The sequence below is a fragment of the Oreochromis aureus genome, linkage group 20 (assembly GCF_013358895.1).
Source record: "Oreochromis aureus strain Israel breed Guangdong linkage group 20, ZZ_aureus, whole genome shotgun sequence".
Lineage (NCBI taxonomy): Eukaryota > Metazoa > Chordata > Actinopteri > Cichliformes > Cichlidae > Oreochromis > Oreochromis aureus.
In genome coordinates this window covers 6,928,966-6,952,237 of record NC_052961.1, presented here as the reverse complement: position 1 = coordinate 6,952,237, position 23,272 = coordinate 6,928,966, and the positions used below count along the sequence as shown (strand labels likewise).

Genomic DNA, 23,272 nt, shown 5'->3' with positions numbered 1-23,272 from the left:
GCTAAATTCCTCTGAGCATTTGTAACCTGCCCCACACAAACATAGTCTGACCCCATTATAACCCCCTGTGATGCCAGAAATGGCCTTTGCTGAATCCAATTAGAAGGGAAAATGTATTTAATGGTATGACTGCATATAAAAGATGGACACTGGCACTCAGTGGTTTCTACACTTTGCCTTTTGAAGCCTGAACTTTAGTTTTTTGGCTGCTGATTGTATTTAGATGAGAAGGTGGGAGTACTAAGTTAAGCCAGCAGTACCGAGCTTGGTTACCAAGCTGCATCCGTAAACAGTGCAGCTGCAATGCACAGACAAAGATGCCTGCCACAAATGTTTTTGGAAGGTCTGTTTTTGCTAACATCCCCACAGCGAGCCATATTATCTGTCAGATAAATTAATTAAAAACACTCCAAAAGTCACAAAATTAGGTAGAGAGATTACTTACACTAAGCAGGCATTTCCATCTGTATATGGCATGTAAAGGCCTACAGGTTATAGCTGATAACACTCCACCCTCTCCTCCAAATAAAAGCCCGTCTGGCTCCAAAACACAATCAAAAAGAGAGAGTTCATGAACCAGTGGGTGATGTCTCAGTGGCCTATCCTCTTATTCACTTTGCAGTCTTTATATGAATCCGTGTGGCTCCTGGCTTTGCCCTCATATTTAACTGCCAAGTATAAAAGCAGCATTTCCCATAGTGCCGAACTATTCCTTTAACTATGTGAAAAACCTTTTGGATGAGCACATAATGCATGAGTGTGATTATGTTTAAGTCCTTATCGTGATTAATGGCTACCCCGATTTGTCTCATAGATTTAAACCTTTCTCTCACACATTGCAGCACAATCTGATTTAAAATTAACGCAGGAAATCCTTTTTTATTATGTGATTCATGTGTGCACAGACATGTCTACCTTCAGATTGTCTGACCATACAAGGCGGTGGTGTTTTTGTCGTCTTCAAGACCTGAAATAGGCTGAGTGTTTACAGCAGTGAGACTTGCACTGATGGACTGCAGACCCCCGTCCCTGCAGATTGAAATCTAAATATTGTACTGCACAGATAAGCAGTATATGAGAGTTACTCATTGTGTCAGTGCTTTAGGATCACCTAAGGCAAGTCTGAACAGAGAAAAGCAGATTTCATATTTAAACACAACTGTCATCAGGAAGAGCCTTAAAAAAGTGCTGGAAGGTCAGTGCTGAAATATCAGCTGCACCGCATTTTACAGGCAAACTTTTGTTTTCATTACATTTACTTGGCAGTTTGAGTTACTGTTTACGTTTTAAATTGACTTCTACTATTTACATATTAACTCTTTAGGATTCTGAGTACTTTTGGCTCATTAACCGTCCATAAAAACTGTTGTAAACTGGTTGTAAACAAAGTTCAGACTGGAGCTCGGGACTCTTTGAGGGCTGTCTTGTTTAATTTGAGAGGAATAAAATAACGGGTCAGTAATTAGAAAAACAGATGAGCTCTCTGCACTATTTCTTGTTATGTGACCTCCGAGCAATGTTGCAATAATGAGGTTTCCATTAGCACCTAATGTGCGTGTATTTTGGCCAACAGATTAAATTAAATTTAAAGATGCTGTCATCTAATCACTCTTGCATACAGTCCCTTGTGCACACAGTGTCTTCTTTAGGATTACTTCGCATTTCCACCAAACATTAGATTATCTAATAAAGTGTAATTGCACTATAATTAGGTCTTACATGTCACTGATGGAGAGCGTTAATGTAGCAAGCATTAGCCATGGCCATTCCAGGTGGTAAAAACAAACACTTAAAAAGACTCAAGAGAAACTACGTTTTTTAAAATGAACTTTGAATAGCCCTGTTTGGTGCAAGTTCTTGTATAGCGAGTTTTCTGCAGAGTTAGTGGGACCCGCAGAGAATAAGGGCAGCATTATTTTCCATCGAACACCATCCACAGAACTGAGAACGATCTGTCAGTCCTTTTCATGTCCAGGCTAGGTGAGACTGGGTCAAACTAGGCAGTAGACTCCAACCGAGAAAAAGATGTTTCCCTTCTGTCAATTCAAGTTTCAGATGGAATTCTTTTGCTGCATGCGTAGGAAGCACAATCCAAAAGATAAATAAATAAATGAAATGGCATGGGTTGGGCAGGAGATAGCTCTGGCTGTAATCCTCTTTACTGGCACACATTAAAAGCAGAGGCCAGGGCTGACTCTGAGCAGGTCCAAGTGACCGTGGAGTCTTTTTGCTAATGTGCTTGGGCTGATAAATCATTTATATTTAAAAGTTCCTGTTGAATGAGCTTGTTACCAGCAACTAGCTCAAGCATGAGATTTTCCTTTAACCATATCACAGCACTTCAAATTCCTTGACGAGTGCAGTCTGAACCACTTTGTGTGTCTGGTAAGACCAAATAATCTCCGTATAAATGGCAACCTTTTTCAGTGATGCAAAACATGCATCTATTCAGTGTCCTTATGGTGAATACTCACTGGGTGAGGATTCATCATCAACATCAGTATCAACAGCCAGCCTGGTACCTGCAAAGTGAGACAAAATGCATTGCAAGATGTAGCAGAAAACAATGTACATGCCACTGACATATCAGGGGTTTATACACTCAGCGTCCAAACATTTAAATCAAATGGCAGAGGAAATGTAAAGTATTGTTTATAAATGCCCTTCTTCTGAAGAACCAGCTTCCAGTTTGGATTCAGGAGACGGACACCATCTCTACTTTTAAGATTAGGCTTAAAACTTTCGGGATCAGGTGACCCTGAATCATCCCTTAGTTACACTGCAATAACTCTAGGCTGCAGGGGACTTCCAGACTTCCACTTTTTTGTCTCACTCAATGTGTGTTTATACACCTCCTCTGCATTTAATCATCAGTTATTATTAATCTCTCTTCCACAGCATGTCTTTGTCCTGCCCTCCTCCTCTTCACCCCTAACTGGTTGCAGCAGATAGCCGCCCCTCTCTGAGCCTGGTTCTGCCGGAGTTTTTCCTTCCCACTGTCGCCAAAGCACTTGCTCATAGGGGGTCATATGATTGTTGGGGATTTCTATGTATTATTTCAGAGGCTTTACCTTACAGTATAAAGCACCTTGAGGCATCTGTTGTTGTGATTTGGTGCTACATGAATAAAACTGAATTGAAATTGAATTGAACTGAAAAAGTGGATTCATTGTTTTTGCAGTAGTCTAAAATTCTGATTGGTATCAGTGCACATTATCTGCAGCAGCCGTGGCTGATAGGGAGCAGGTGTAAGTGACTGAGGGGTTCCTTGCAAAAGTGCATGGAATGCTCTTTAGTTTTAGGAGTTTAACTATGTCACAGCACCTCAAATTTATCTTTTGATCCTAAGTAGACAACCACTAGAATAATATTACATCTTGCTTATTCTCTTTTTGACATTTTAAAGTCCTTTGCACCCTCTAAAATCTGTGCTTTGCTTGCACTGGAGTATTTTTATATTGTTGCATTGGTCCTAACAAAACAGCCTTTCTGTAGTCCTGGATATTAAACTGAAATCCAATATTATATAAGCAGAGGAGACATGACACATCTGTTCCTGGCAGTGGTTTCCTCACACTATGATCCTTTGGCAGTGATGTCTTGGGTTTAAAAATACACATACAACCAGCACACTGCATGCGATCTCAGACCAGGCCTCTTCAAGCCCAGTTAGTCAAAGTGTTTGCTGACACTCAGACAGTCTGTGGACATTGTTCTGCTTTGTGGACTGGCTGCTGGGCGTCTGGAGGAGGACCTGTGTGGCAGGACAGGGTGTAAATGACGCACACACAGGGGCCTTGTAGTCACGGAGGAGCCCTGACTAAATATGGACAGGCATACTCTTGCTGTATCACAATCGCGGGGGAATGCAACAGCTGATTGTCCCCCTCCCCCCTTACTGCTGTCAGACCCCGTCTTTCCTAACTGGTCACAAACACCCAGATAGAGATTCTTCTTTTTTTCCTGCAGACAGAAATCAAATACTTACCCATACACCACACAGCTGTGCTCAAAAACAGTAATCTGCTTGCTGTTTTTCTCTCTTTCTGTTGCCTCCTGCGAGCCTTAGCTCCGCTAAGAGCCGCCAACAGTTCGAGATCACAGATCTCGATCCATCTTGCGTCAGCAGTGGTGTCAAATGCCTCCATGGATATAAATATGGCACACCTCATAAGCAAGTGCTTGGGTATAAAGGGTTAGTGTATATATGTACCACACCTAGCTTTAGTTGTGGGGCTTGGATTACATACTGTACTGCTGATACTAGCATTTTGTGCTGGTGAGCGATCAACTGGTCATAAAAGTTGTAAACAAAGTTCAGACTACAGCTCAGGACTCTTTGAGGGCTATTTTTTTTAAAAAGTGACTTATTTAATTTGATAGAAAAAGAAACTGGGCAGTAATCAGAAAAATAGTTGAGCTCTCTACCATTTCTTGCAACGTGACCTCTGAGTAATGTTGCAATAACGAGGTTTCTATTAGCACTTAATGTGCGAATATTTTGGCCAACAGATTCAATTATATTTAAAAATGTTATCTTTTTTTAACAGCTAATCACTCTTGCATACTCCCTCATGTATGCACACATAGTTGCTGCAGAGTTCGAAAGGACCCTCCACAAAGATCCAGTGGCACATGCCAAAATGACAGAATATCTCTCGCCATCAGCAGGCTCCAAGACGATGGTGGCGGGACAAAAAACAGACATTACAAAACAGCAGAGTACCAGGACTTATTTAAAGAACGGTATTTATACTTATACATATATTAGGCCAGATTTAAGTTTTACATTAATCTGTGATCTCACAGCTGTGGGGAGTTATGACGCACACAAAATAAAGTATTGTAACTAACACTAGCACGTGCCTTTTTTTAATTCAAAAAAGTACACACAGTTATTTTTGGAGTACATTTGTATAAATTGACTTTACTGTACTTTTCTGCAGCTGAAGTCTCTGAATGCTTCCTTCGCAGATTGTATATAAAAGCTGTCTGTGTCTGAGAAGTGAACTCAGTGCAGAATTTTCTTACACTTGTGGGGGTTTGTTTTCTCATAAACAGTAGGGCGCAGCTCCTCTGGTTTCAAAAAGACTTGCATATAAGCCTATAGAGAAACAGCCCAAGAAAACTTTTGATCTGTGACCTTACTAAACTTAACGTTATGGGCTGACTTGGTTGTTTTTGTTCTTGGTGAAAACAACATAAGGTTAATTTTGAAAATTTGGGCTCGAGTTGAGCCAGAAAGAAGGCTAAAGTATTCTCACTGACTAATGTCATGGCGTAACACATTGGTTAGCCTTGAACACTATTCATTTAGGTGTTTGTTGAGGTCACAGGTGGGATTTATCAATCAGAACATCAATTCACTGACACTATGAGGACCTAGGGTAGACAATTTTTAGCAACTGTAACCACACTGGAAGATATATAATTACACCGAAAGCCCCAAACAAATATAGTGTTCCAGTGGGAAAACACTGCTCAGTGCTTAGCTGCTTTAATCATTCATGCCAGTGTCTGGTTTGTTATTATTTTTTTGTTATCATTATTTTAGTCAGTGATTTGCACAAATCTGCTCATTTTGATAATATGACTGGTAATTTACAGAATCTGATTTGATTTAAAGATGCAGGGCTAAACTCCTACTTTTCACCTTGTGCTTGTGCTAAAGATTTCACCATATTTATGGTACTGGGTTGTGTGGTCACTAATACTCAGTGACGGACACGCTCAGTGAGCTGTGAATGGATGTGAGGCTGCAGGGGTCACTTTATATCCGTCTGCTGCCTTTAGCCATTTTAGTACTTACTAGTAGCTCTACTACATGCTGAGCACTTTATAAGAAATGCAGGTCTCATAGGTGTTTTCTAATAAAGTGCACAGTGAGTTTTCATACTTAACCACTGTATTTAAGCATAGACTGTATATAAAGATACATGCAGTCACTTTAAGATCCCCCTTTTGTTTCATAATAATCTTCCTGGCTGTGATGTCCGGGTCCTATGCTACAACTGAAATGGAAAGAACACAGTATTTCATGCTGAATTCAACCATTTATTATGTTAAAAGTAGTACAGATGTAATATCAGTGGTGTAAACGTGGTTCTGTGACTATTGTGAGATGCCATGTTTTGTTGGTAATAAGCTAAACTAAATGGGGAAACTGTGGAGTTCCCAACAGGAAGGAGAACAAGAGAGAGGCAGGAAGCTGAACTGAACTGAGCCCGGTGTGTCAAATCTGCTGATTGCCTCAGCTCAGAATTACCCTGGTGCCTCCAGGCATACAAAGAAAAAGAGCTGTTAGCCACTAATCTACCCAAGCTCACATCAAGCTATCATAGTAATAATATGAGCTGGACTTGATGTGGGTTACAGTCATTATTGTTTGGGCCAGATGTCCAACACATCAGACATCTGGACCATTTAGGTGGATCAGAGGTGAAATCAAGCAGCCGGACTCCCCCTGAGTTAATGCCAACTATGACCAGTGGAAAACTGCAGATGTGGTCCACATTCAGACCAAACATTCAGTGTTATCTGAATGAAGCCCCTAACTGCAGCCTCTGAAATTAACAAACACTTGAAACTCTGTTCCTACTTCCTACTCCTGAAGACACTGAGCCACTGTGAGGTGGAAGGTACAGTCAGTTTCCAGGAAGAAGCCATCTGTCGACATCTTTCTCTTCCAACTGGCAGTTTACCCGTCCACACTGAATAGCTGCCATCTTGTCTGCTACCTCACACACCACTCTGTCTGCAGGCAGTCAGGAACTAAATTGTAATAGTATATTGTTAGGAAAGAGAGAAGATGGTTGAAGCTTTTCAGTTTATATTTTTATAATAAACATGTCTGCATATTGTGTTCATTAACACTTATCAATTAAATTATAAAAATAAACTTAGCACAACAACTAAGTAGTAAGGAGAATTTTGGTTGGTCAGTTATTTCTTTGTTGCAAAAGTGCTTCTTGGCAATAAATTTGATACCATTGGAAATCCATTCATGGGTTGAGCAGCAGAGTTGAGTATGTGGGTTGTGCCTTTAAAAAAAACTTTATAAATGTTCTCAAAATAAGCCAAACAGCTTATTCTGCTATTGACTTTTGTTTTGAGCTTCTGGTACCCTGGTGCTGACAATCTGGCTTGTCATCACTGGAGGCATCTTAATGCAGAGAGTCTCTGCAGCCAGGGGTAATCCCATATCTCCACAGTTTTGGACCAAATTCTATCCTCCAACATAACAACGATCGCGTGGACTTTGATCATCTGGTCAAATAAATGATACCAAACGAGCTGATACCAGAATAAGCTGCTTGGCATTGGCAGAGGTGATTTCTCCAAGTTTTTCATGGGCACAACCCACATACTCGACTCTGCTTCTCAACAGACAAAAGCATTTTCCTCGCAAATGTATCTCCATCTAAGGGGAAATAAACAGGCTTTCCAATGATACAAGATTTATTGCCAAGAAGAATTATTACAACAAAGAAGTAATCGACCAAAACAAAGTTTCCTTACTTTTTGTGCTAAGTTTAGATATTGTTGATATTGCTATGGAAGCATGTTGTTAAAGAACAGCTGTTAGAATAACTTTGAGAAAAACAGCTTCCTGAGTAGGTGCTGAGTCTGTGTGGACAGGTGGAGCTCATTTATATCAATTAGGGGACCTCAGGAGCCTCTAATTGTTCCTGGTGGAAGCATCTTCCCCACTGAAGAGGAGCTATTTTCATCTCAGTGTAAAGTTACAACATGTTGAGTATTTACAGAGTAATCACACTCAGTACCTGCAGTTACTGGGGACAAACAGCAGCAGCTTTTAATTCATTTACCTCTTGAGTTTTGGGATATATCAGCAGTTCACCATCTAATATTATCATCTTTCATCTAATGATGTTTTATATTTTAGTGATTAGATTTTTTTATTAACTTTTAACTGATCCTTTTGTGATTCCCAGACGTTTCACTTTATGGTTTTGAGGAAGTATATCAGCAGATGTTTTTAATTGTTTAATTAAAAGTTAAAATTTGACTATATGTTTACAGAGGTAGGAGGTGTATCAGATTAAATTGATTATATGGGTACTTTTTTCCTGAGATTGACATGATTTTGGAACTGTTTGGTTGCTTTTGTAATGTGTTGGGGCTCATTGTCCCTGTCACGTTTCCCAAGTGGCTTTTGTACTGATAATTTTCCCAGGCCAAATATTCCAAATAATTGGTTTAGCTCGCTTAGCGCTGAAGGCTATAACAAAAAATTCAGTTTCTTTCCACAATAGAAACCCAATACACAGAGAGTAAAGTCGCACTGAGCTATAGAAATGAGGTTTAATGTAGTTACCATAAAACATGTGCAAAGTCAAAATGCCTGGCACACAGCTATATCACATGGTTGCTGCTAAAGAGCTAACATTAGCATGCTAACAAGCTAAACTGAGATGGCGACCATGCTAACCACTAAACCAGTTAAACAGCTTTTATTCTACAAAACTGCGGCATGGCTACAGTCTTTACACGAGTAGAGAAGCATAATATTATTAAAATAATAATTAATAGCGCTGCCCTATTTTCATGGTATAACTGCATTTCAGGTTTAGCAGCTGGAGTTAGTTTTGTGTATTTTCTTTGTTGCTACCTGTTCTTCAGTGATTTTTTTTTTAGGGGGAAATCCAGAGTGAAAGTTCATGAACTCTGCATTGCAAAGTGTTGCATGATAAGTAAATGTTTCCAGTGTGCAGCAAAACAACTATAAATATACAAATGTACGCCTGTCAGGTCGCAGTGATTTCTGCCTGTCACCCACACAGACATTTGTGTGATGATGGAGGCCTCAGTAGCTTGCCAGCAATAACTCATTGTCTCACTCACGGTGGCAAAAGTGTAATTTATTTCTGTCCCAGGCAAACGGTAGAACAGGACAACCCCTTTCCTCCAAAGCTAATAATACTAATGAGCCATATGACCAGCGACTGCCCACCCCACTATCCATTTGAACATGATTGAATACTATAAACAAGCCCTGTACTGTGATATTTTTGGTCACTCTGTTTAAGGCCCTCTTCTCTGAGAGTGTTTGTGTAGGAAGGTCAAGGCCAAGGTCGAGGTCAATGTCTCATGAACCATTAAACCATTATAGTATGACGTAAATGAATAGAAAGCAGAAAAATTATGTACAACTGAAACAGGATGCATGCTGGTTGACGCATGCGCACTACGTACTGATCACTGTACTGTAAAGAGGTTAAATGAGAAAATGACAAGCAAATGTTCAATTGAGTGAGTGTATCCAACCCCTCAGCTGTGTTTCCTCACACAAGAAAGGCTTAAAGCCACTTAAAAAGATGACACAGAGGATAAATAGCAGCAATTTCCTTTTTGTTTCGGAGCGTAAACGATGGACAATTAAAATATCATTTTTGCCTTTCCAAAGGTGGTTTCTGTCTAACATTGAGTCCAAAATTAACTGATTGATGATTTAATGATGCAGCTCAGGGGAAACGTGATCAGCAAGTTATAGCTTAGCCTTCAAAATAAATTGATTTTGGTATTTTTCTTAAAATATAACCAGTTTTTGTTTGTTTTGGTTTTTGTCTTTCCCTGTTATTCGCCAGTGGAGGTGTCGCTGATGAAATGGTAATATCAGTGCTAGGCTTACCTGAGGGAATCTTTTTTCCTTCTTTGGCTTTAATTAGTTTTTATTAGTGAAATTAAGCCTGGTTTAACTTTATAGACCAGTATAAACTGACATTTGTGAAACTGCCCTGCTATTAAAGGAAGAGTTTTACACATTCTGATTTATATATTCTGATTCACTGATTCACAGCTGCTAACAGGTGGACTTTGTTGCCTCTTGTGGGGACAAAACCAGGTTTTGTAGTTTCAAATTTAAATTAATAGCATTATTCTATTTGGGAGACACTCTGACTTTCTTGATGGTGAAAACACACTCATGTCCCGCTCTTCCTCCCGACAGCTAAGCCAAGCGTGGTACTGATTGTGTCATTTATAAAAACAGACTGAAGTGAACCACAGATGCGTTCTGAGAACAGCATGTTCATTGCCAGCATATAGGGGGGAAAAAGATTATGATTTAGACCATTAATGAAATGAGAAGATAAAAGAAGACTGAGTGACTTGTGTTGCATCTTTCCACTGCAGGACAGCCCATGCCAAGGCCAAGGCAGATGCAGCTGAGCAGGCTGCCCAGGCCTCCAACAGAGAGTCCAGCATTGCCAGACTGGTGGCCAAAGAGCTCTCCCCTTCCTTCTACCAGCCAGGTTAGTAGACATCTCCACCTCTCATTTTAGAAAAAATCTGCAAAATGAATTAAAAAAGCATCAAAAAGGGCCACCTTTTAAGGCATCATAATGTCACTCACAGAATTTGCAGTCGTATTCAAGCTCTGAGTTTCACTAGATAGCACAGGAATGCACACTAAAGCTAATTCTGACTCTTTTACCTACTTATGTATGCTACTCTGTGAAGGAAACAGGAAATGTAAAATCCCAACAGCAGATCTACTTCTCTACTTTGTCTCTGTCCTCACAGCCTGTGATAGTAGATCCTTCTGCTGAGGCCCATCACAGGGATAGTCGCATTTGAATGTCTAAAAAAAGGACCATCTTATTGGGTCGAAGGGATCGTATCGGTTTCATTGCGAGTCTGTCGACACACACATTGACACAAAAGCAAAGGGGCTATTTGGGAGCCTCCTGCATTTCACTCCTGCGCTCTCACTCAGCAGAGAGCTTAAAGAAGTCAGATGCAAACAGAAAGTCGTCCAGCTTTCTAAATGACTTGTCTCTCACTTTCTAAATGACTAGTCTTTCACTAAAAGTCTGGTTGAGACTGGCTCTGACTGAGAAACATCTGCTTCAAAACACTTCACAAATTTAAGGATCGGTCTTTTGATATTCTATACTTTTCTTATTTTTAGCAAATCTAATTAAAAGCATATGCTCTTGAAGAAATTTGATTAGGCTTATTTCTCTGTGCCACAGCTATTAAAACACATTACTTAGTTTATATTTACATAATACATGTCCTACAACTGGTAATCATCATCAGCGTGTGTGTATTCATCCACAGCAAGAAATAGTTCCCAACAAATGGTAATTTACTTCTGTTTTAGTAACATTTGCTCAAAGCTACAGTGTTCAGCTGTTCAATTCAAACCAAATATGAAGAGAAAGCGTATCAGTGCATTGTAGGTATGGATTGTCTGACAATATCAAAAATATTGATTGTTTTTAGTATATTTAATTTTGGAACAAAGTTTCTGTTTTGGATTTTTTTCTGAAATGTGAGCAAACGGAGAATCTATTTGTGTTTAATGGAAAAATGTGTACTGCAGCGAAAGCTTATTAGGAAGGGGATGCAGCAGCTGAATGGATCTCTAACATCCTCTGTAGCTGCTTCCTGTGCTCTCAGGAGGTTTAAGGGGATGATAGTTATGAAGACGATCTGTGACCTCTCAGCCCTGCAATACTGGAGCTAACATTTTAATCAAAGGAATCTTTTTTTAATGGGAAAATGTCAGTTTTTAAATTGAGCTCCTTTAGCTATTTTCGAGCCAACAGGAATTTATCTAACAGAGAGCTGTGCTCCATGATAATTATGTAACAGCAGAACGATATTAGTATAAATTTTCTAAAAATATATTTACCTGCAGAAAGAACTTATCATTGTGAGGTCAAACTATTCTAACCTATAGACTCTCTGTAAGCTAAAGGTTCAGGCCTCAAACTGATGTGATCACTCAGTTATAGACTCCTTTTGTACTCAACCCAATACTGAGCTATGCACAGGGGTGCACCTAAGTGGTCCACAGGTGCGCATTCGCTGTCAAAATAAAAGACGCGCACCAGATAAGAAGGGGGGAGGACAGACATTTGTTTAGAACTCTTAAAGATGTCGAAGCAAGCTCCTTTAAGCAATTACTTTGGTGTTCCTCCACCTCCAAAGAAATGTCAGAAGGAGTCCGAACCGCAAAAGAAGCGCGTATTCTTGGAAAAGTGGTTGCAGGAGGTGAACTGGCTTCAAACAAATGATGAACGCACAGAAATGTGGTGCATAATATGCCGTGAAAATTTCACCCTTCTCCTTTCGCTTCTTATCTGGTGCGTGTCTTTTATTTTGACAGCGAATGCGCACCTGCGGACCACTTATGTGCACCCCTGGCTATGCACCATAAAGTGTGACCTCTGGCTGTGACCATAGTAGCCACACCCATCTGCTGCTCAATTATTCTGTTTGTGAATGGCAGCCAATCAGAATAAAGCTGGCTAAAGTGAGAGGCACTAAAACAGCTACTTTCAGATGGTGAATGACTGAAACCACTAAAAATAAAAGAGGATTATTTTGAACTTTAAGTCATGACACTCTCACATGATGAATCATTTATGATGTTTGTAAATCCCTAATGGGTTGAGGCATTATTACTTAGTGTTAAAAATACCATGGCCTTTTTACCGAACATTAGTTCTAATTATCGTGATTAGTACATGCCCATGCTACAGTATCTCTAATTTAGGTCCATTGTTAGGTCCCTTGGCAACATGGTATGTGCATAAATGCTGGTAAATGTTGCTACACAGGTCTAAGACGTACCTGTGTGCCAAGTTTGATTAGTCAGTTTCTGATTGTGAAGGAAGAGTTTGCAGAGCTTACTTTCTGTATCTATTATACATTTTAAGTTATGGCAAACATAATAATTCCTCTGACTTATAATGAGTGATGATAGAAACCAGTGATTAAAAAGTATTTGAACTGGCTTTCAGGTCCTGAGTATCTGAAGAAGAGAGCATTGCAGGTGGCCGTGGAGGGCAGTGAGAACACAGAGACCATCATGCATGAACCCCTGCTAGCTGAGGAGGAGCCACTGCCTACACCACCTGAAAGCCCGGTTATGAATGAACTGGACAGCCTCATGCCTAGCTCATCCCCAGGTCGCACGCCTTCTCCAAGCCCAGGCATCATGAGCAAGGAAGAACCCAAACTCCTCAGTCCAGGTAGCTGGAATGAAGACAAAACCAGTAAAAGTGGTGGAAGTAGTAAACTCAACGGCAAGCAAGGCAGTCGTCCCACTACTCCCTCAGCTCCTGCTCCTGCTTCAGCTGTATCTGAAGAAGGAGGAGGGGCCACCAGCAGTCGTGGCCCATCTCGTACCCCGAGCCGCCAGAGCAACAAGAACGAGCAGGGTTCTGACATGGAGATCAAGCCATTGCAGAAGTTTGACTCTGAGGCAAAAGCATCAGATGCCACTACAGCCCCTGCTGCCCCTGTAAGGAATAGCCTCATCTCACCAGATGAAGAAGAAGAAGAAGAAGCACCACGTCCCGTCTCCAAAGCTCCCTCCAAAACGCCTTCCAAAGCGTCTTCCAAATCTGTAACTCCTGAGTCTAAAGCCACCGAGTTTAAAAGCGAAAGAGCACCACCAACAAAAGAAAGAGTGCTGCCTGTATTTGAGAACAAAGTGGAGTCCAGGGAACCGAGCAGGCCTCCCAGTAAAGCAGAAACAAAACCGCTACCAAAACGGCAACCCAGCCCAGCTCCAGCTCCAAAACCTGCTGCGAGTCTTGAACCTAAAATGGCACCAAAGCCAGTGGAAGCAAAAGCTGTAGTTGCCAGACCGGCAGCGAAGGTGGAACCCAAAGCCGAAGTCAGACCCAAGCCCATCCTGTCGAGCCTCAGTAACGAGGTGACCCCAGAGTCTTTAGACATGGAGGTAAGGCAGTAAATATACACAGTGACTCACTCTTCATTATTTTTTGCCACATCAATATTGTCACAACATGTATGGTGGTGTCAGTCTGTCAGTCCAAGACTTTGGTCAACAGCTATCAGATGGATTACTGTGAAATTTTCCACACACATTCAGTGTCCCCAGAGAGTATTTCCTACCGATGCTCATATTATCATTTAGCTCAGTACAGCCTTAAAAATATACACTAGGATTACTGCTGACATTAATGGCCATAAGTCCTAGTTTCTAACTAAAGAGCACAGCTTGACACCATCATAGTCAAGTAAAAGTGTACACCATATCCAGTCACGTTATTTACCGTATAAGGGCAAGGCCAGACTACTGTTCTGGTTTATTGGAGGGGGAAATAGTTGTAAATGAATGCTATGTCTCCTTTTTCTCTATTTTAAATGTACTTTTGCTCTATACTGCCTGCCAATTTCAGGTACTAGTGTTACATTGGTTCTAAAGTTTTAGCTAAGCGTGTACCCTAAGCATCAGCATTAACAGTTATAATTATGGCTCTAAATATATCAGCCAAACATCTGTATCAGCTAGTACTAACCTCCACCAAAAAAAATGAATTACCAATCTCAGTGGCCAATCTGTTATGTCCAAACTATTTTCTTTATTTTAGTTTCCCTGCTGGCTAGATGGGAATAAATTAAAAAAAAAAAAAAAAAAACACTTAGAAATAGCATGCATGACAAAGAAATGCCCCCTTTTACATTGTAAATATTTGTTATAAGCTAGGATTAAAGCAACTTTTATTCTATTCAGGAGGTAGAAGAGAGTGTACACAATGTACCTGCCAATATGAAGCTGGAATGTGGGAGGCTGATTATAGCTTAGCTTAGCATAAAGACAGGAAACAGGAAGAAATGGCTAGCCTAGAGCTAACCAAAGCTAGCAGATTGCTCCCATCTGCACCCCTAAATCTCACAAAAGGGATAAGGGATGTTAATTTCTGATCTTTAAAGGTTCTGGTAGGACAATCTTCTGACCCGTTAACTAGGCTGTTCTAGATGTTAAACCCCCTTTTCAGTCTTGCTCCTCCTGCAGTCTTATTTTGAACTCGCGTACAAGATGTGTTTAGGGTACAACCGTGGGAAAATATTCCCCAGTGTGTGAAACGTATCCTATAAATAATAATTTAGATAATCCTTTATTAATTCTTTGCATTGAGAAGGTAAAACCCAACATGAACATCCGCAGATTAGGAAGCTTAAAGAAAAAAAAAACAAATAAAGTGTCTTAATAAGGTTTATGGCCATCACATGCAATTAGAAAGGTTTCAGGGCACTCTGAGTCTTTGTGATTCTCCAGCCTACTGAAACACTATAAACACCATTCATCCAGAGGATTTTGCCTCATTTGGTGTGTTGATGGTGGTGGGGAGTGCTATCTAATACGTAAATTCAAAATCTCCCACAGGGCTTCAGTGGGTTCAGATTTAATGTCTGTGGGGGAGAGTGGGGTAAAATGAGCCAGTAGACAAGCTGACCCACGACCTTTATCTGGGCAATCTCAAACACTGTTTGTCATTTGACCCTGAATTTAGTTAGCATTTTCCTTTTTTGTGGGAAAGAAACTAAAGTCTGTCAAAATCTTCATGAGTATCCCAAGTATCATTATCAAGTTCATGTCAGAAGCTAATTATCTCAGGTTTAAATGTTATCACATATGTTGATGAAGTCCCACTGTACAAAAACGGGTGATTGCATTACTGAAAGTGGAGCTCTGGTTTGGTAGAGTATGCAGTTTTAACCACGGCATCGGGTTGAGCTGACACAGTATTATTCCAGGATAAATATGTAGTCTTAATCCTGTAAAGCCTGAACCATGAAATAATTCCCATAAAATTCTATTTTTGTAGTGTTTTTTGAATCTTCTGACGATTTGTTTTTAAGAAATCAAATATAAATTTGCATATCTAAGTTTTAATTTGTCGTCGGTACACTCAGTGTTATACAGTTTAAGTTCATGTAGCATCATCATAATGAATAACTGACATTATATTTAATGTTGTATATGTCGCTTAAGATTTCTTCCAAATGATTACAGTAGAAGAAGAAGCAGGGGCTCCACTCCCCCAACTTAGACACCAGGATACAATATTTCAAAAATTTCCATCAGTTTTGCATTTTGAGTAGCATTTATGTTACATGTTGGTGTTTATCACCTCAAAACTGAGTAAGTTTCCATCTGTTTCTTAAATCTTTGCAGAATCATTTGTAACTTTAGAGAAAATAGTTGTAGGACTTATTTAATAATCAAATCATTATTATCAGCATTATCAAGGGTTCAATTATTAATATTTCTTTGAGTATTTTATTTTTTTAGATCTACTTAGAAACTAATTTGTCCCCCTTTCATGTGGTAAGCTGATCCCCGAGACCACTCTTTTGGACCTTGTATTTAATTGTGTGATTATGTTAGGCGTAGTTCTAAGGTTTTAATTGATATGAATTTATGAATTTTCTGAATTTCTTGTTTTATTTTTGTCTCATATTGCCTTAGCTTTAGACATATGGCAAAAAGAAAACTGATTTGGATTAATTTTAAGTTAACTTGCACATCCATGGAGGCATTTTACTCCTGGAAACCATTCCTCCCATCAGGACACCATAATGTACCCTTCTACATAACAGGACCACTGGGTCCCTTTACTGTTGGGGCTAAGGTTTAGGTTTTTCCTTTAATTTTTCACTCATCTCCAGTTTTGACTGGATCTGCTGTCCTTATTTTGCATTGAGGTCTTTTCCTTTTTTAAGGGCCCAAACACCATCATGATCTGCATGGTAATCCTGCTCAACATCGGCCTGGCCATTCTCTTCGTTCACATTTTGTCATGAGACATTTTCCACCACCTCAGGTAATAAATACACCATCAAAATGTACTCAGAAAAGGTGATACGGTAAAAATAAACATGAATCCACTAATATCAGTTTGCTACAGGTTAACGGCAGTGTCAGAGAGAGATGGCGTTCCTCCTCCTCCTCCTCAGTAAAGACCAGAGATCAAAGACAACACTGAGGAGGAACAGAAGCCTCACGCAGACCGCTGCAGCTCCTAGGATGGTTTTTGTTGATATGACTTTGTGAGGCTCTGCGAAGCTCCTCTCATTCAAGAGGTTAGAGAAACTGAAGGACATTGAAGAGCTGGCACTGTTCAGTGCATCTGAAAATGATTTGTTTAGAGGAAAAAATAAAAATTTGGTGGCTGAATGGTAGGTTATGGCCCGGTGATGATGCTGAGGAAAGAAGGGTGGCACTCAAGAATTCAACTTTTTCACAGTGTGTCATGAGCGTGTCAACATTTTTGCAATATGGCTTTTAAATAAACCCTTAATTGACATTCAGACTATTTGGATCTCACAAGAGTGAATCAGGCACATTAGACAAACCCACCCAGATATGTTTGTAATCGCCAGACTGAATATTCTCTCTATAATGCCTTGAACTTGATTGTTTAGACACAAAAACTACAGCAGATGTGTGAAGGGTTTGGGCGTGATAACTGTTACTGTCAGGAGTAGGGATCTCGCGTGTGTCGAGTCTCATCAAGAAGCTCTCCGAGTGCTACTGCAAAAAAAAAAGGGGTTTATTTACTGGCAACAATTTCAAAGCGTTGTGAGTTTCTGCAAAATCTTTGAGACTGTGGTGTACTACACTGTGAAGTTTTCAGTTTTCACTGGGATTTATGTGCATTTCCTGTCATTCTGCTGCTTTGCTTTGGGGAAGCTGATAAACCAAATAGAGAAGGGAAAATAAGAAGCTTATGAGTGCCGCTGCTGCTGCGTAGGTTCCTGTGGTGTCGTGCAATGCCGTTTAGCACCCAGGCAGCTTTAATACAGAGTTGTGTAAGTTTTGCAAGAGGAAAACGATAGCTGGAGTTTATCTAATTTGAAACTGTCACTGTATGTTGTTGTAAGGTTGCTGGATCTACATAATTATCTTGCCGAGGGAGTGTGGGTTGGGTTCATTATTTTATGTGTCAGTGTAGAAAACTGTCCACTGCTTTATTTTCAGGGCCTGTTGTAAGATCAGCTTTTGTACACATGAGAGCACTTTGTATGCATCTGTGTTTTTGTACCTTTTTTGAAGTGCACATCTTTACAGCATTCAAAATATTCTGTTGTAGGATTTTTGGGGGGAGGGCTCATTAGTACAATCAGAAGTTGTAATCCTAAAATTTGTTTCCCAAATGAGTCAGATTACCTCATGTTTGTGAGATGGAGGAAAATAGAAAGATTCTTAACTCCATGTCTTATATTGAGAAGAGTGCTTTTATTTTCTTAACCCAGTTAGGATTTCAAAGGAACAGAGTTTTAGCTGCAGTTTTTTTTTTTTTTTTTTTTTTTTTTTTGCCTTTGAGTTTGCAAATGTACACACAGACCACTAGTGAAAAAGTCTACAAGCATATAAAACAGTTTTGAAAGTAGTTTAAACAAGTTTAAGAAATTTAATAAAATTCCCCATTGTGGTTTACCTGTAATCTACCAATGCATTCAGTGATTCATACCAGTGTCAATGCGGAATGTGGAAGCCACTTTGTTTCTTCTGTTTTAGAGCAGAAATACAGCTGAAGTCAAATAAAAACTTTTACACTTGTGAATCTTTTATTTGTGATGATTCTGTAACAGCTCCCACTGTTAGCTTTGAGATTTTGAACGTACTCGTCATCACTCATTACCCTGAAGAAATCCAGTCTAGTAACAGCAGAAGAACGTATTTTTAAACACCACCTGTCTGCCAGCATGAGACACCCTCTGTCCCTCCCTTGCGCCACAGTGAATATCACACCCCATTTTAAACCAAGGCAGCGTTTGGCCTTGGTGGTTCTCAGTCAGGCATGTCAAACCTCACCGAATGGTAAATATGGGTGTAACAATCCTGAAATCTACACCAAAAATCAAACAGTCACAAGAGATCATTGTACTATCTATTTGGAAATTGTTCAGGTATGGAGAAAATGGACAAACATCAGAATAGAGGAGGTTCTGCCAGTAATAAAGACTTGTTTTTTCATTTTTTGTTATTCCTTTCACACATAGTTCCTGATTGCAGAGCACTTGACTGGAAAGTGAAAAATAAAACTCAAACCAAGTCTTATATTCTGTGATATTAAATGGAAAATGAATCAAACAGAATGGGTTTCCACTAAGATAACGCTATGTGAGGGCAAGTGCCCTCACATACACACAGCCTCTCCTCCTCTCTGGTGGGTTCTCTTTGTCTGGTTGCTGATGTCCTCACCGCCTTTCATACCAAAGACTTCTGTATTCTTCCCAATGTTCTGTTATAAAACTATAAATACACACATTTTGGTAAATTTAAAAAAATAATGCCAGACCATGAACAGAATGTAGATTGAATAATCCAGCTCAACATCTGAGCCAAACCTGAGGTGTGAATTGAGCCATGATTAAAGGAGAATTGGTACACTCCTAATTGTGATATCACCATTCTAATGCTGCAGGTCAGGTCAGGTGTAGTACCTGCAATAGTTTGAAGTGTCAAGCACTTCAACATGGTGTTGAGTCAGCATGTGTGGAGCATCACTGCCCTCAAGTGACTAGAAAGGAGTATGAGTCCCCATGCTGGCAACATCCATGAAAATAGATTAGGTCATGTTAAAAATACACAGTAGATAAAAGTATAAAGTCATTATTTTGATTCCAGCCAAGACAGAATTTTGTTTTTTGCTAAAACTGAATAATCTGAAAATTATAAAGAAATTCTACTATCCTGTAATTCATTAGCACAAATGGTGCATTCAATTAAACTTTATGAAACTAGACGGTAGAGATTAAGAGAAGGAATATGCTACCGCTTAATACTCTTCTCCCTCATCGTCCTCTACCATGCTGTCAGCTCCCACCTCCTCATAATCCTTCTCCAGAGCTGCCATGTCCTCTCTGGCCTCGGAGAACTCTCCCTCCTCCATACCCTCACCCACGTACCAGTGAACAAAGGCACGCTTAGCGTACATCAGATCGAACTTGTGGTCAAGCCGAGCCCAGGCCTCTGCAATAGCAGTGGTGTTGCTCAGCATGCACACAGCCCTCTGGACCTTGGCCAGATCTCCACCAGGAACCACAGTGGGGGGCTGGTAGTTGATGCCAACCTTGAAACCAGTGGGGCACCAGTCCACAAACTGGATGGTGCGCTTGGTTTTGATGGCGGCAATGGCAGCGTTGACATCTTTGGGCACCACATCACCACGGAACAGTAGGCAGCAGGCCATGTACTTGCCTTGGCGAGGGTCACATTTCACCATTTGACTGGCTGGCTCAAAGCACCAATTTGTGATCTCAGCCACTGAGAGCTGCTCGTGGTAAGCCTTCTCTGAAGAGATGACTGGAGCATAGGTGGCCAGGGGGAAGTGGATACGGGGGTACGGCACCAAGTTGGTCTGGAACTCGGTCAGATCAACATTGAGGGCACCATCAAAGCGGAGGGAAGCAGTGATGGAGGACACAATCTGACCGATCAGCCTGTTCAGGTTGGTGTAAGTAGGACGCCCGATATCGAGGTTCCTACGGCAGATATCGTAGATGGCCTCGTTATCTACCATGAAGGCACAGTCGGAGTGCTCTAGGGTGGTGTGGGTGGTCAGGATGGAGTTGTAGGGCTCCACCACAGCGGTGGACACCTGGGGAGCTGGGTAGATGGAGAATTCCAGCTTGGACTTCTTGCCATAGTCGACAGACAGACGCTCCATCAGCAGGGAGGTGAAACCAGAGCCGGTGCCACCGCCAAAGCTGTGGAACACCAGAAAGCCCTGAAGACCAGTGCACTGATCAGCCTGAGGACAGAGAGGAGATGACAACCAGGCATGAGTTACTTCATTCAATAATTAAATTTGTATATACATTTTATACTAGCTGCTTTGAATTCACCCACCAGTTTGCGGATCCTGTCCAGAACCAGGTCAATGATCTCTTTGCCAATGGTGTAATGTCCACGGGCATAGTTATTGGCAGCATCCTCCTTGCCTGTGATCAGCTGCTCAGGGTGGAACAGCTGGCGGTAGGTACCACTGCGCACCTCATCTATTCAAACAACATTACGTTAGTTTTGCTTCAAAGATGTTTTAATTTTCCTACATTAATGTTCAGTGAGCACTGATGAGACTTACCGATGACAGTGGGCTCCAGGTCCACAAAAACAGCTCTGGGGACGTGCTTTCCAGAACAAGTCTCACTGAAGAAGGTGTTGAAGGAATCGTCTCCTCCTCCAATGGTCTTGTCACTGGGCATCTGTCCGTCTGGCTGGATCCCATGTTCCAGGCAGTAAAGCTCCCAGCAGGCATTGCCGATCTGGACACCAGCCTGACCAACGTGGACCGAGATACACTCACGCTGTGGAAGTGAGATGGAGAAGCCATTTATTTGGTGACCTCATTTTTGACTTATAATCCAAAAATCACATTGTTAGACCTGCTCTTGAACTAACATAAAGTTACCTGGGGGAATATGACTTCATGATTTAGGACTGTGATTTCAGCAATACTGGAATTTTAGTATAGAACATTAAAAATATTTAATCGTTCCATCAGTCAGCTATGTATATTGTCCCTTGCAACAAATGAATCACACTTGAGAGAATTCTTAACACGGTTAATGCCTTAGCGAGCCAAGTTGAACTTGAAGTCAGAGTTTTCACTGTCATTTGCATAGCTCTCTTAACCTGGTTACATCGCAAAGGTAACTTATGCTGAAGTCAGGCCAGGTTATGTTTAGAGTTTTGGTTTAAGGGAAGTTGAATGCGTCACTGATGTCATTTTTCTTCTGAAGTAACACCTTTTATACGCAACCTGCTGAACCACATCCTGCCAACAAAGAACCAGTTACAGAAATTTGCCTGTATTCAAGCAAATCCGCTTTATTATTTTTTTAATCATTTGCATCTGATTTGAGAAGGCGGTGCTCAACTGATCCATTTTGGTGCAGAAGAGTCAAATGATGCACCAAACTCGCCTGTTGTGTAATCTCTCACAGACCCTGCAGAAGGATCATAACCACTGTCTGATAATCATCTCCGACTCGGACTTTAGGTTTTGTAGAACCAGCTAAGTCAAAGGTTGGAGAACATGGTCTGCAGTACATCCTCCCGTCTCTCACTCGTCAGTAGTGACATCAGTTTTTTGTTTTGTCTCAGCTTTAACTTTCTTTAGACCCTCTTACATCAGAAACATTTTCATCATAAATTAGCAGGTAGACACTGGAAAGAGATCACATCGATCACGGGAGAGAGGCGGATAGATGGCAGCGTGTGCGCATCGTTTTGCGCATTTGGGGAGCGCATCCGCGCGCTATGGTCGCTGTGGCGAGAGCAATCTACAGGAGATGGTGACAGATTCGGGACCGATGTGTGGGATCTTAAAAATTCCGCCCGTTCATTGCCGCTTTTTATAGTCCGAAATCACTATTTACTGGTGGCTGTGGGAAAATACTTCATAGCCTGTCCGCTACTCATGTGGTCACCTGAGGCCTTTTACGCTCTGAACTAACAACCCTTTAGAAATATGTCGCATGTGAGCCAGGACAAGACAATCTTTTGTGTCAAGAACAAACATGTGCACATCAGAGTTCAGCAAAGCAAACACAGCTGTAGACGATTAAAGACTTCTTTACAAAAAAGTAGCCCATACACACCCAAAAACATTAAAGACATGAGAAGAAGAAGAACAATGAAGCTTCAAGTGAGTTGGTTTGTTTGTAGAGTCTGCGGCCGCAGGTTCATAAAGGCCAGGATCCTTCAAAGAGTTGTTAGTCATGGGAATGCTTCAGCCTGAAAGCAGGATGACCTGTTGCCAACTGGCTCAGTGCGCGCACGAGAAGCCGGAAACGGACACAAGCAAATAACTTGAATTTTGGATATGTCCTGTCATATCACACCAAAAGTACAGTCAGGACAGCATAGTCTGGTTAACAGTGTGAAATTTATTCTTTTAAAAATTAAATTGGTGATACTAAATCCTGCTGATACTTCCGGCTAGTCTCGGTTAACGGTCTGCCACCTGATTATTGACTATTTCAGTAATGATTTTTGATTAAATCGACACTTAATCAGAGAAAAAAATTTACTCACCATGTTTCCTGAAGTCAAGAAGTTTCAGAGCCGAAATGAGGAAAAGGAGGAGAAATTAGTTAATTCCTACAAACAGGCGTTTATGAATCCTGTGTAAGAGATAAATGACCAGCTCCTGCTACACGGTGGTTTTTATAACCGCAGATCCTCCGGAAACGGTCTGCTGGATCTGGTTGGTTTGATGTCGCATGAGGCCTGTGCCTATTGGTTAAAATGGACGAGACGGTAGGGTGGAGATCTCTGCTGGTGCTTTCTTACGATTTCTTAAATATTTGGGGAGTGCAAAATGGTTGTAAGAACTTGTTAGGGCTCTTTCATTATATGAAGAATGGATATATTACACTTTCATATCAACATTTGGCTTTTATCGACTTCAGAATTATAAAGAAACATTATGAAGATCTAACATCTGGGCTTAATGGATCTGGTCAC

At 40.8% G+C, this 23,272-nt stretch overlaps 2 protein-coding genes across 3 annotated transcripts in view; one reads left to right on the top strand and one right to left on the bottom strand.

The window, feature by feature from the left end:
• jph2 (junctophilin 2) overlaps positions 1-18,359 on the top strand; it is a 28,207-nt gene extending 9,848 nt beyond the window's left edge. Inside the window, exons 3-6 of one of the 2 annotated variants that reach the window (XM_031760455.2) lie at positions 10,156-10,274; positions 12,777-13,723; positions 16,516-16,616; positions 16,701-18,359. In XM_031760455.2, coding sequence (XP_031616315.1) covers positions 10,156-10,274; positions 12,777-13,723; positions 16,516-16,596 — 1,147 coding nt within the window. In that variant the 3' untranslated portion in view covers positions 16,597-16,616; positions 16,701-18,359. Of the gene's footprint in view, positions 1-10,155; positions 10,275-12,776; positions 13,724-16,515; positions 16,617-16,690 lie in introns of both variants that reach the window. The other variant, XM_031760454.2, reaches the window with a different exon arrangement.
• LOC120432674 (tubulin alpha-1C chain-like) lies at positions 18,083-22,932 on the bottom strand. Its single transcript, XM_031760461.2, has 4 exons — positions 22,841-22,932; positions 20,886-21,108; positions 20,651-20,799; positions 18,083-20,552 (listed from the first exon to the last, which is right to left on the bottom strand). The coding sequence occupies exons 1-4, from the start codon at positions 22,841-22,843 to the stop codon at positions 19,578-19,580; spliced, it is 1,350 nt and encodes a 449-aa protein (XP_031616321.2). The 5' UTR covers positions 22,844-22,932; the 3' UTR covers positions 18,083-19,577.
• Positions 22,933-23,272: the final 340 nt, after the last annotated feature.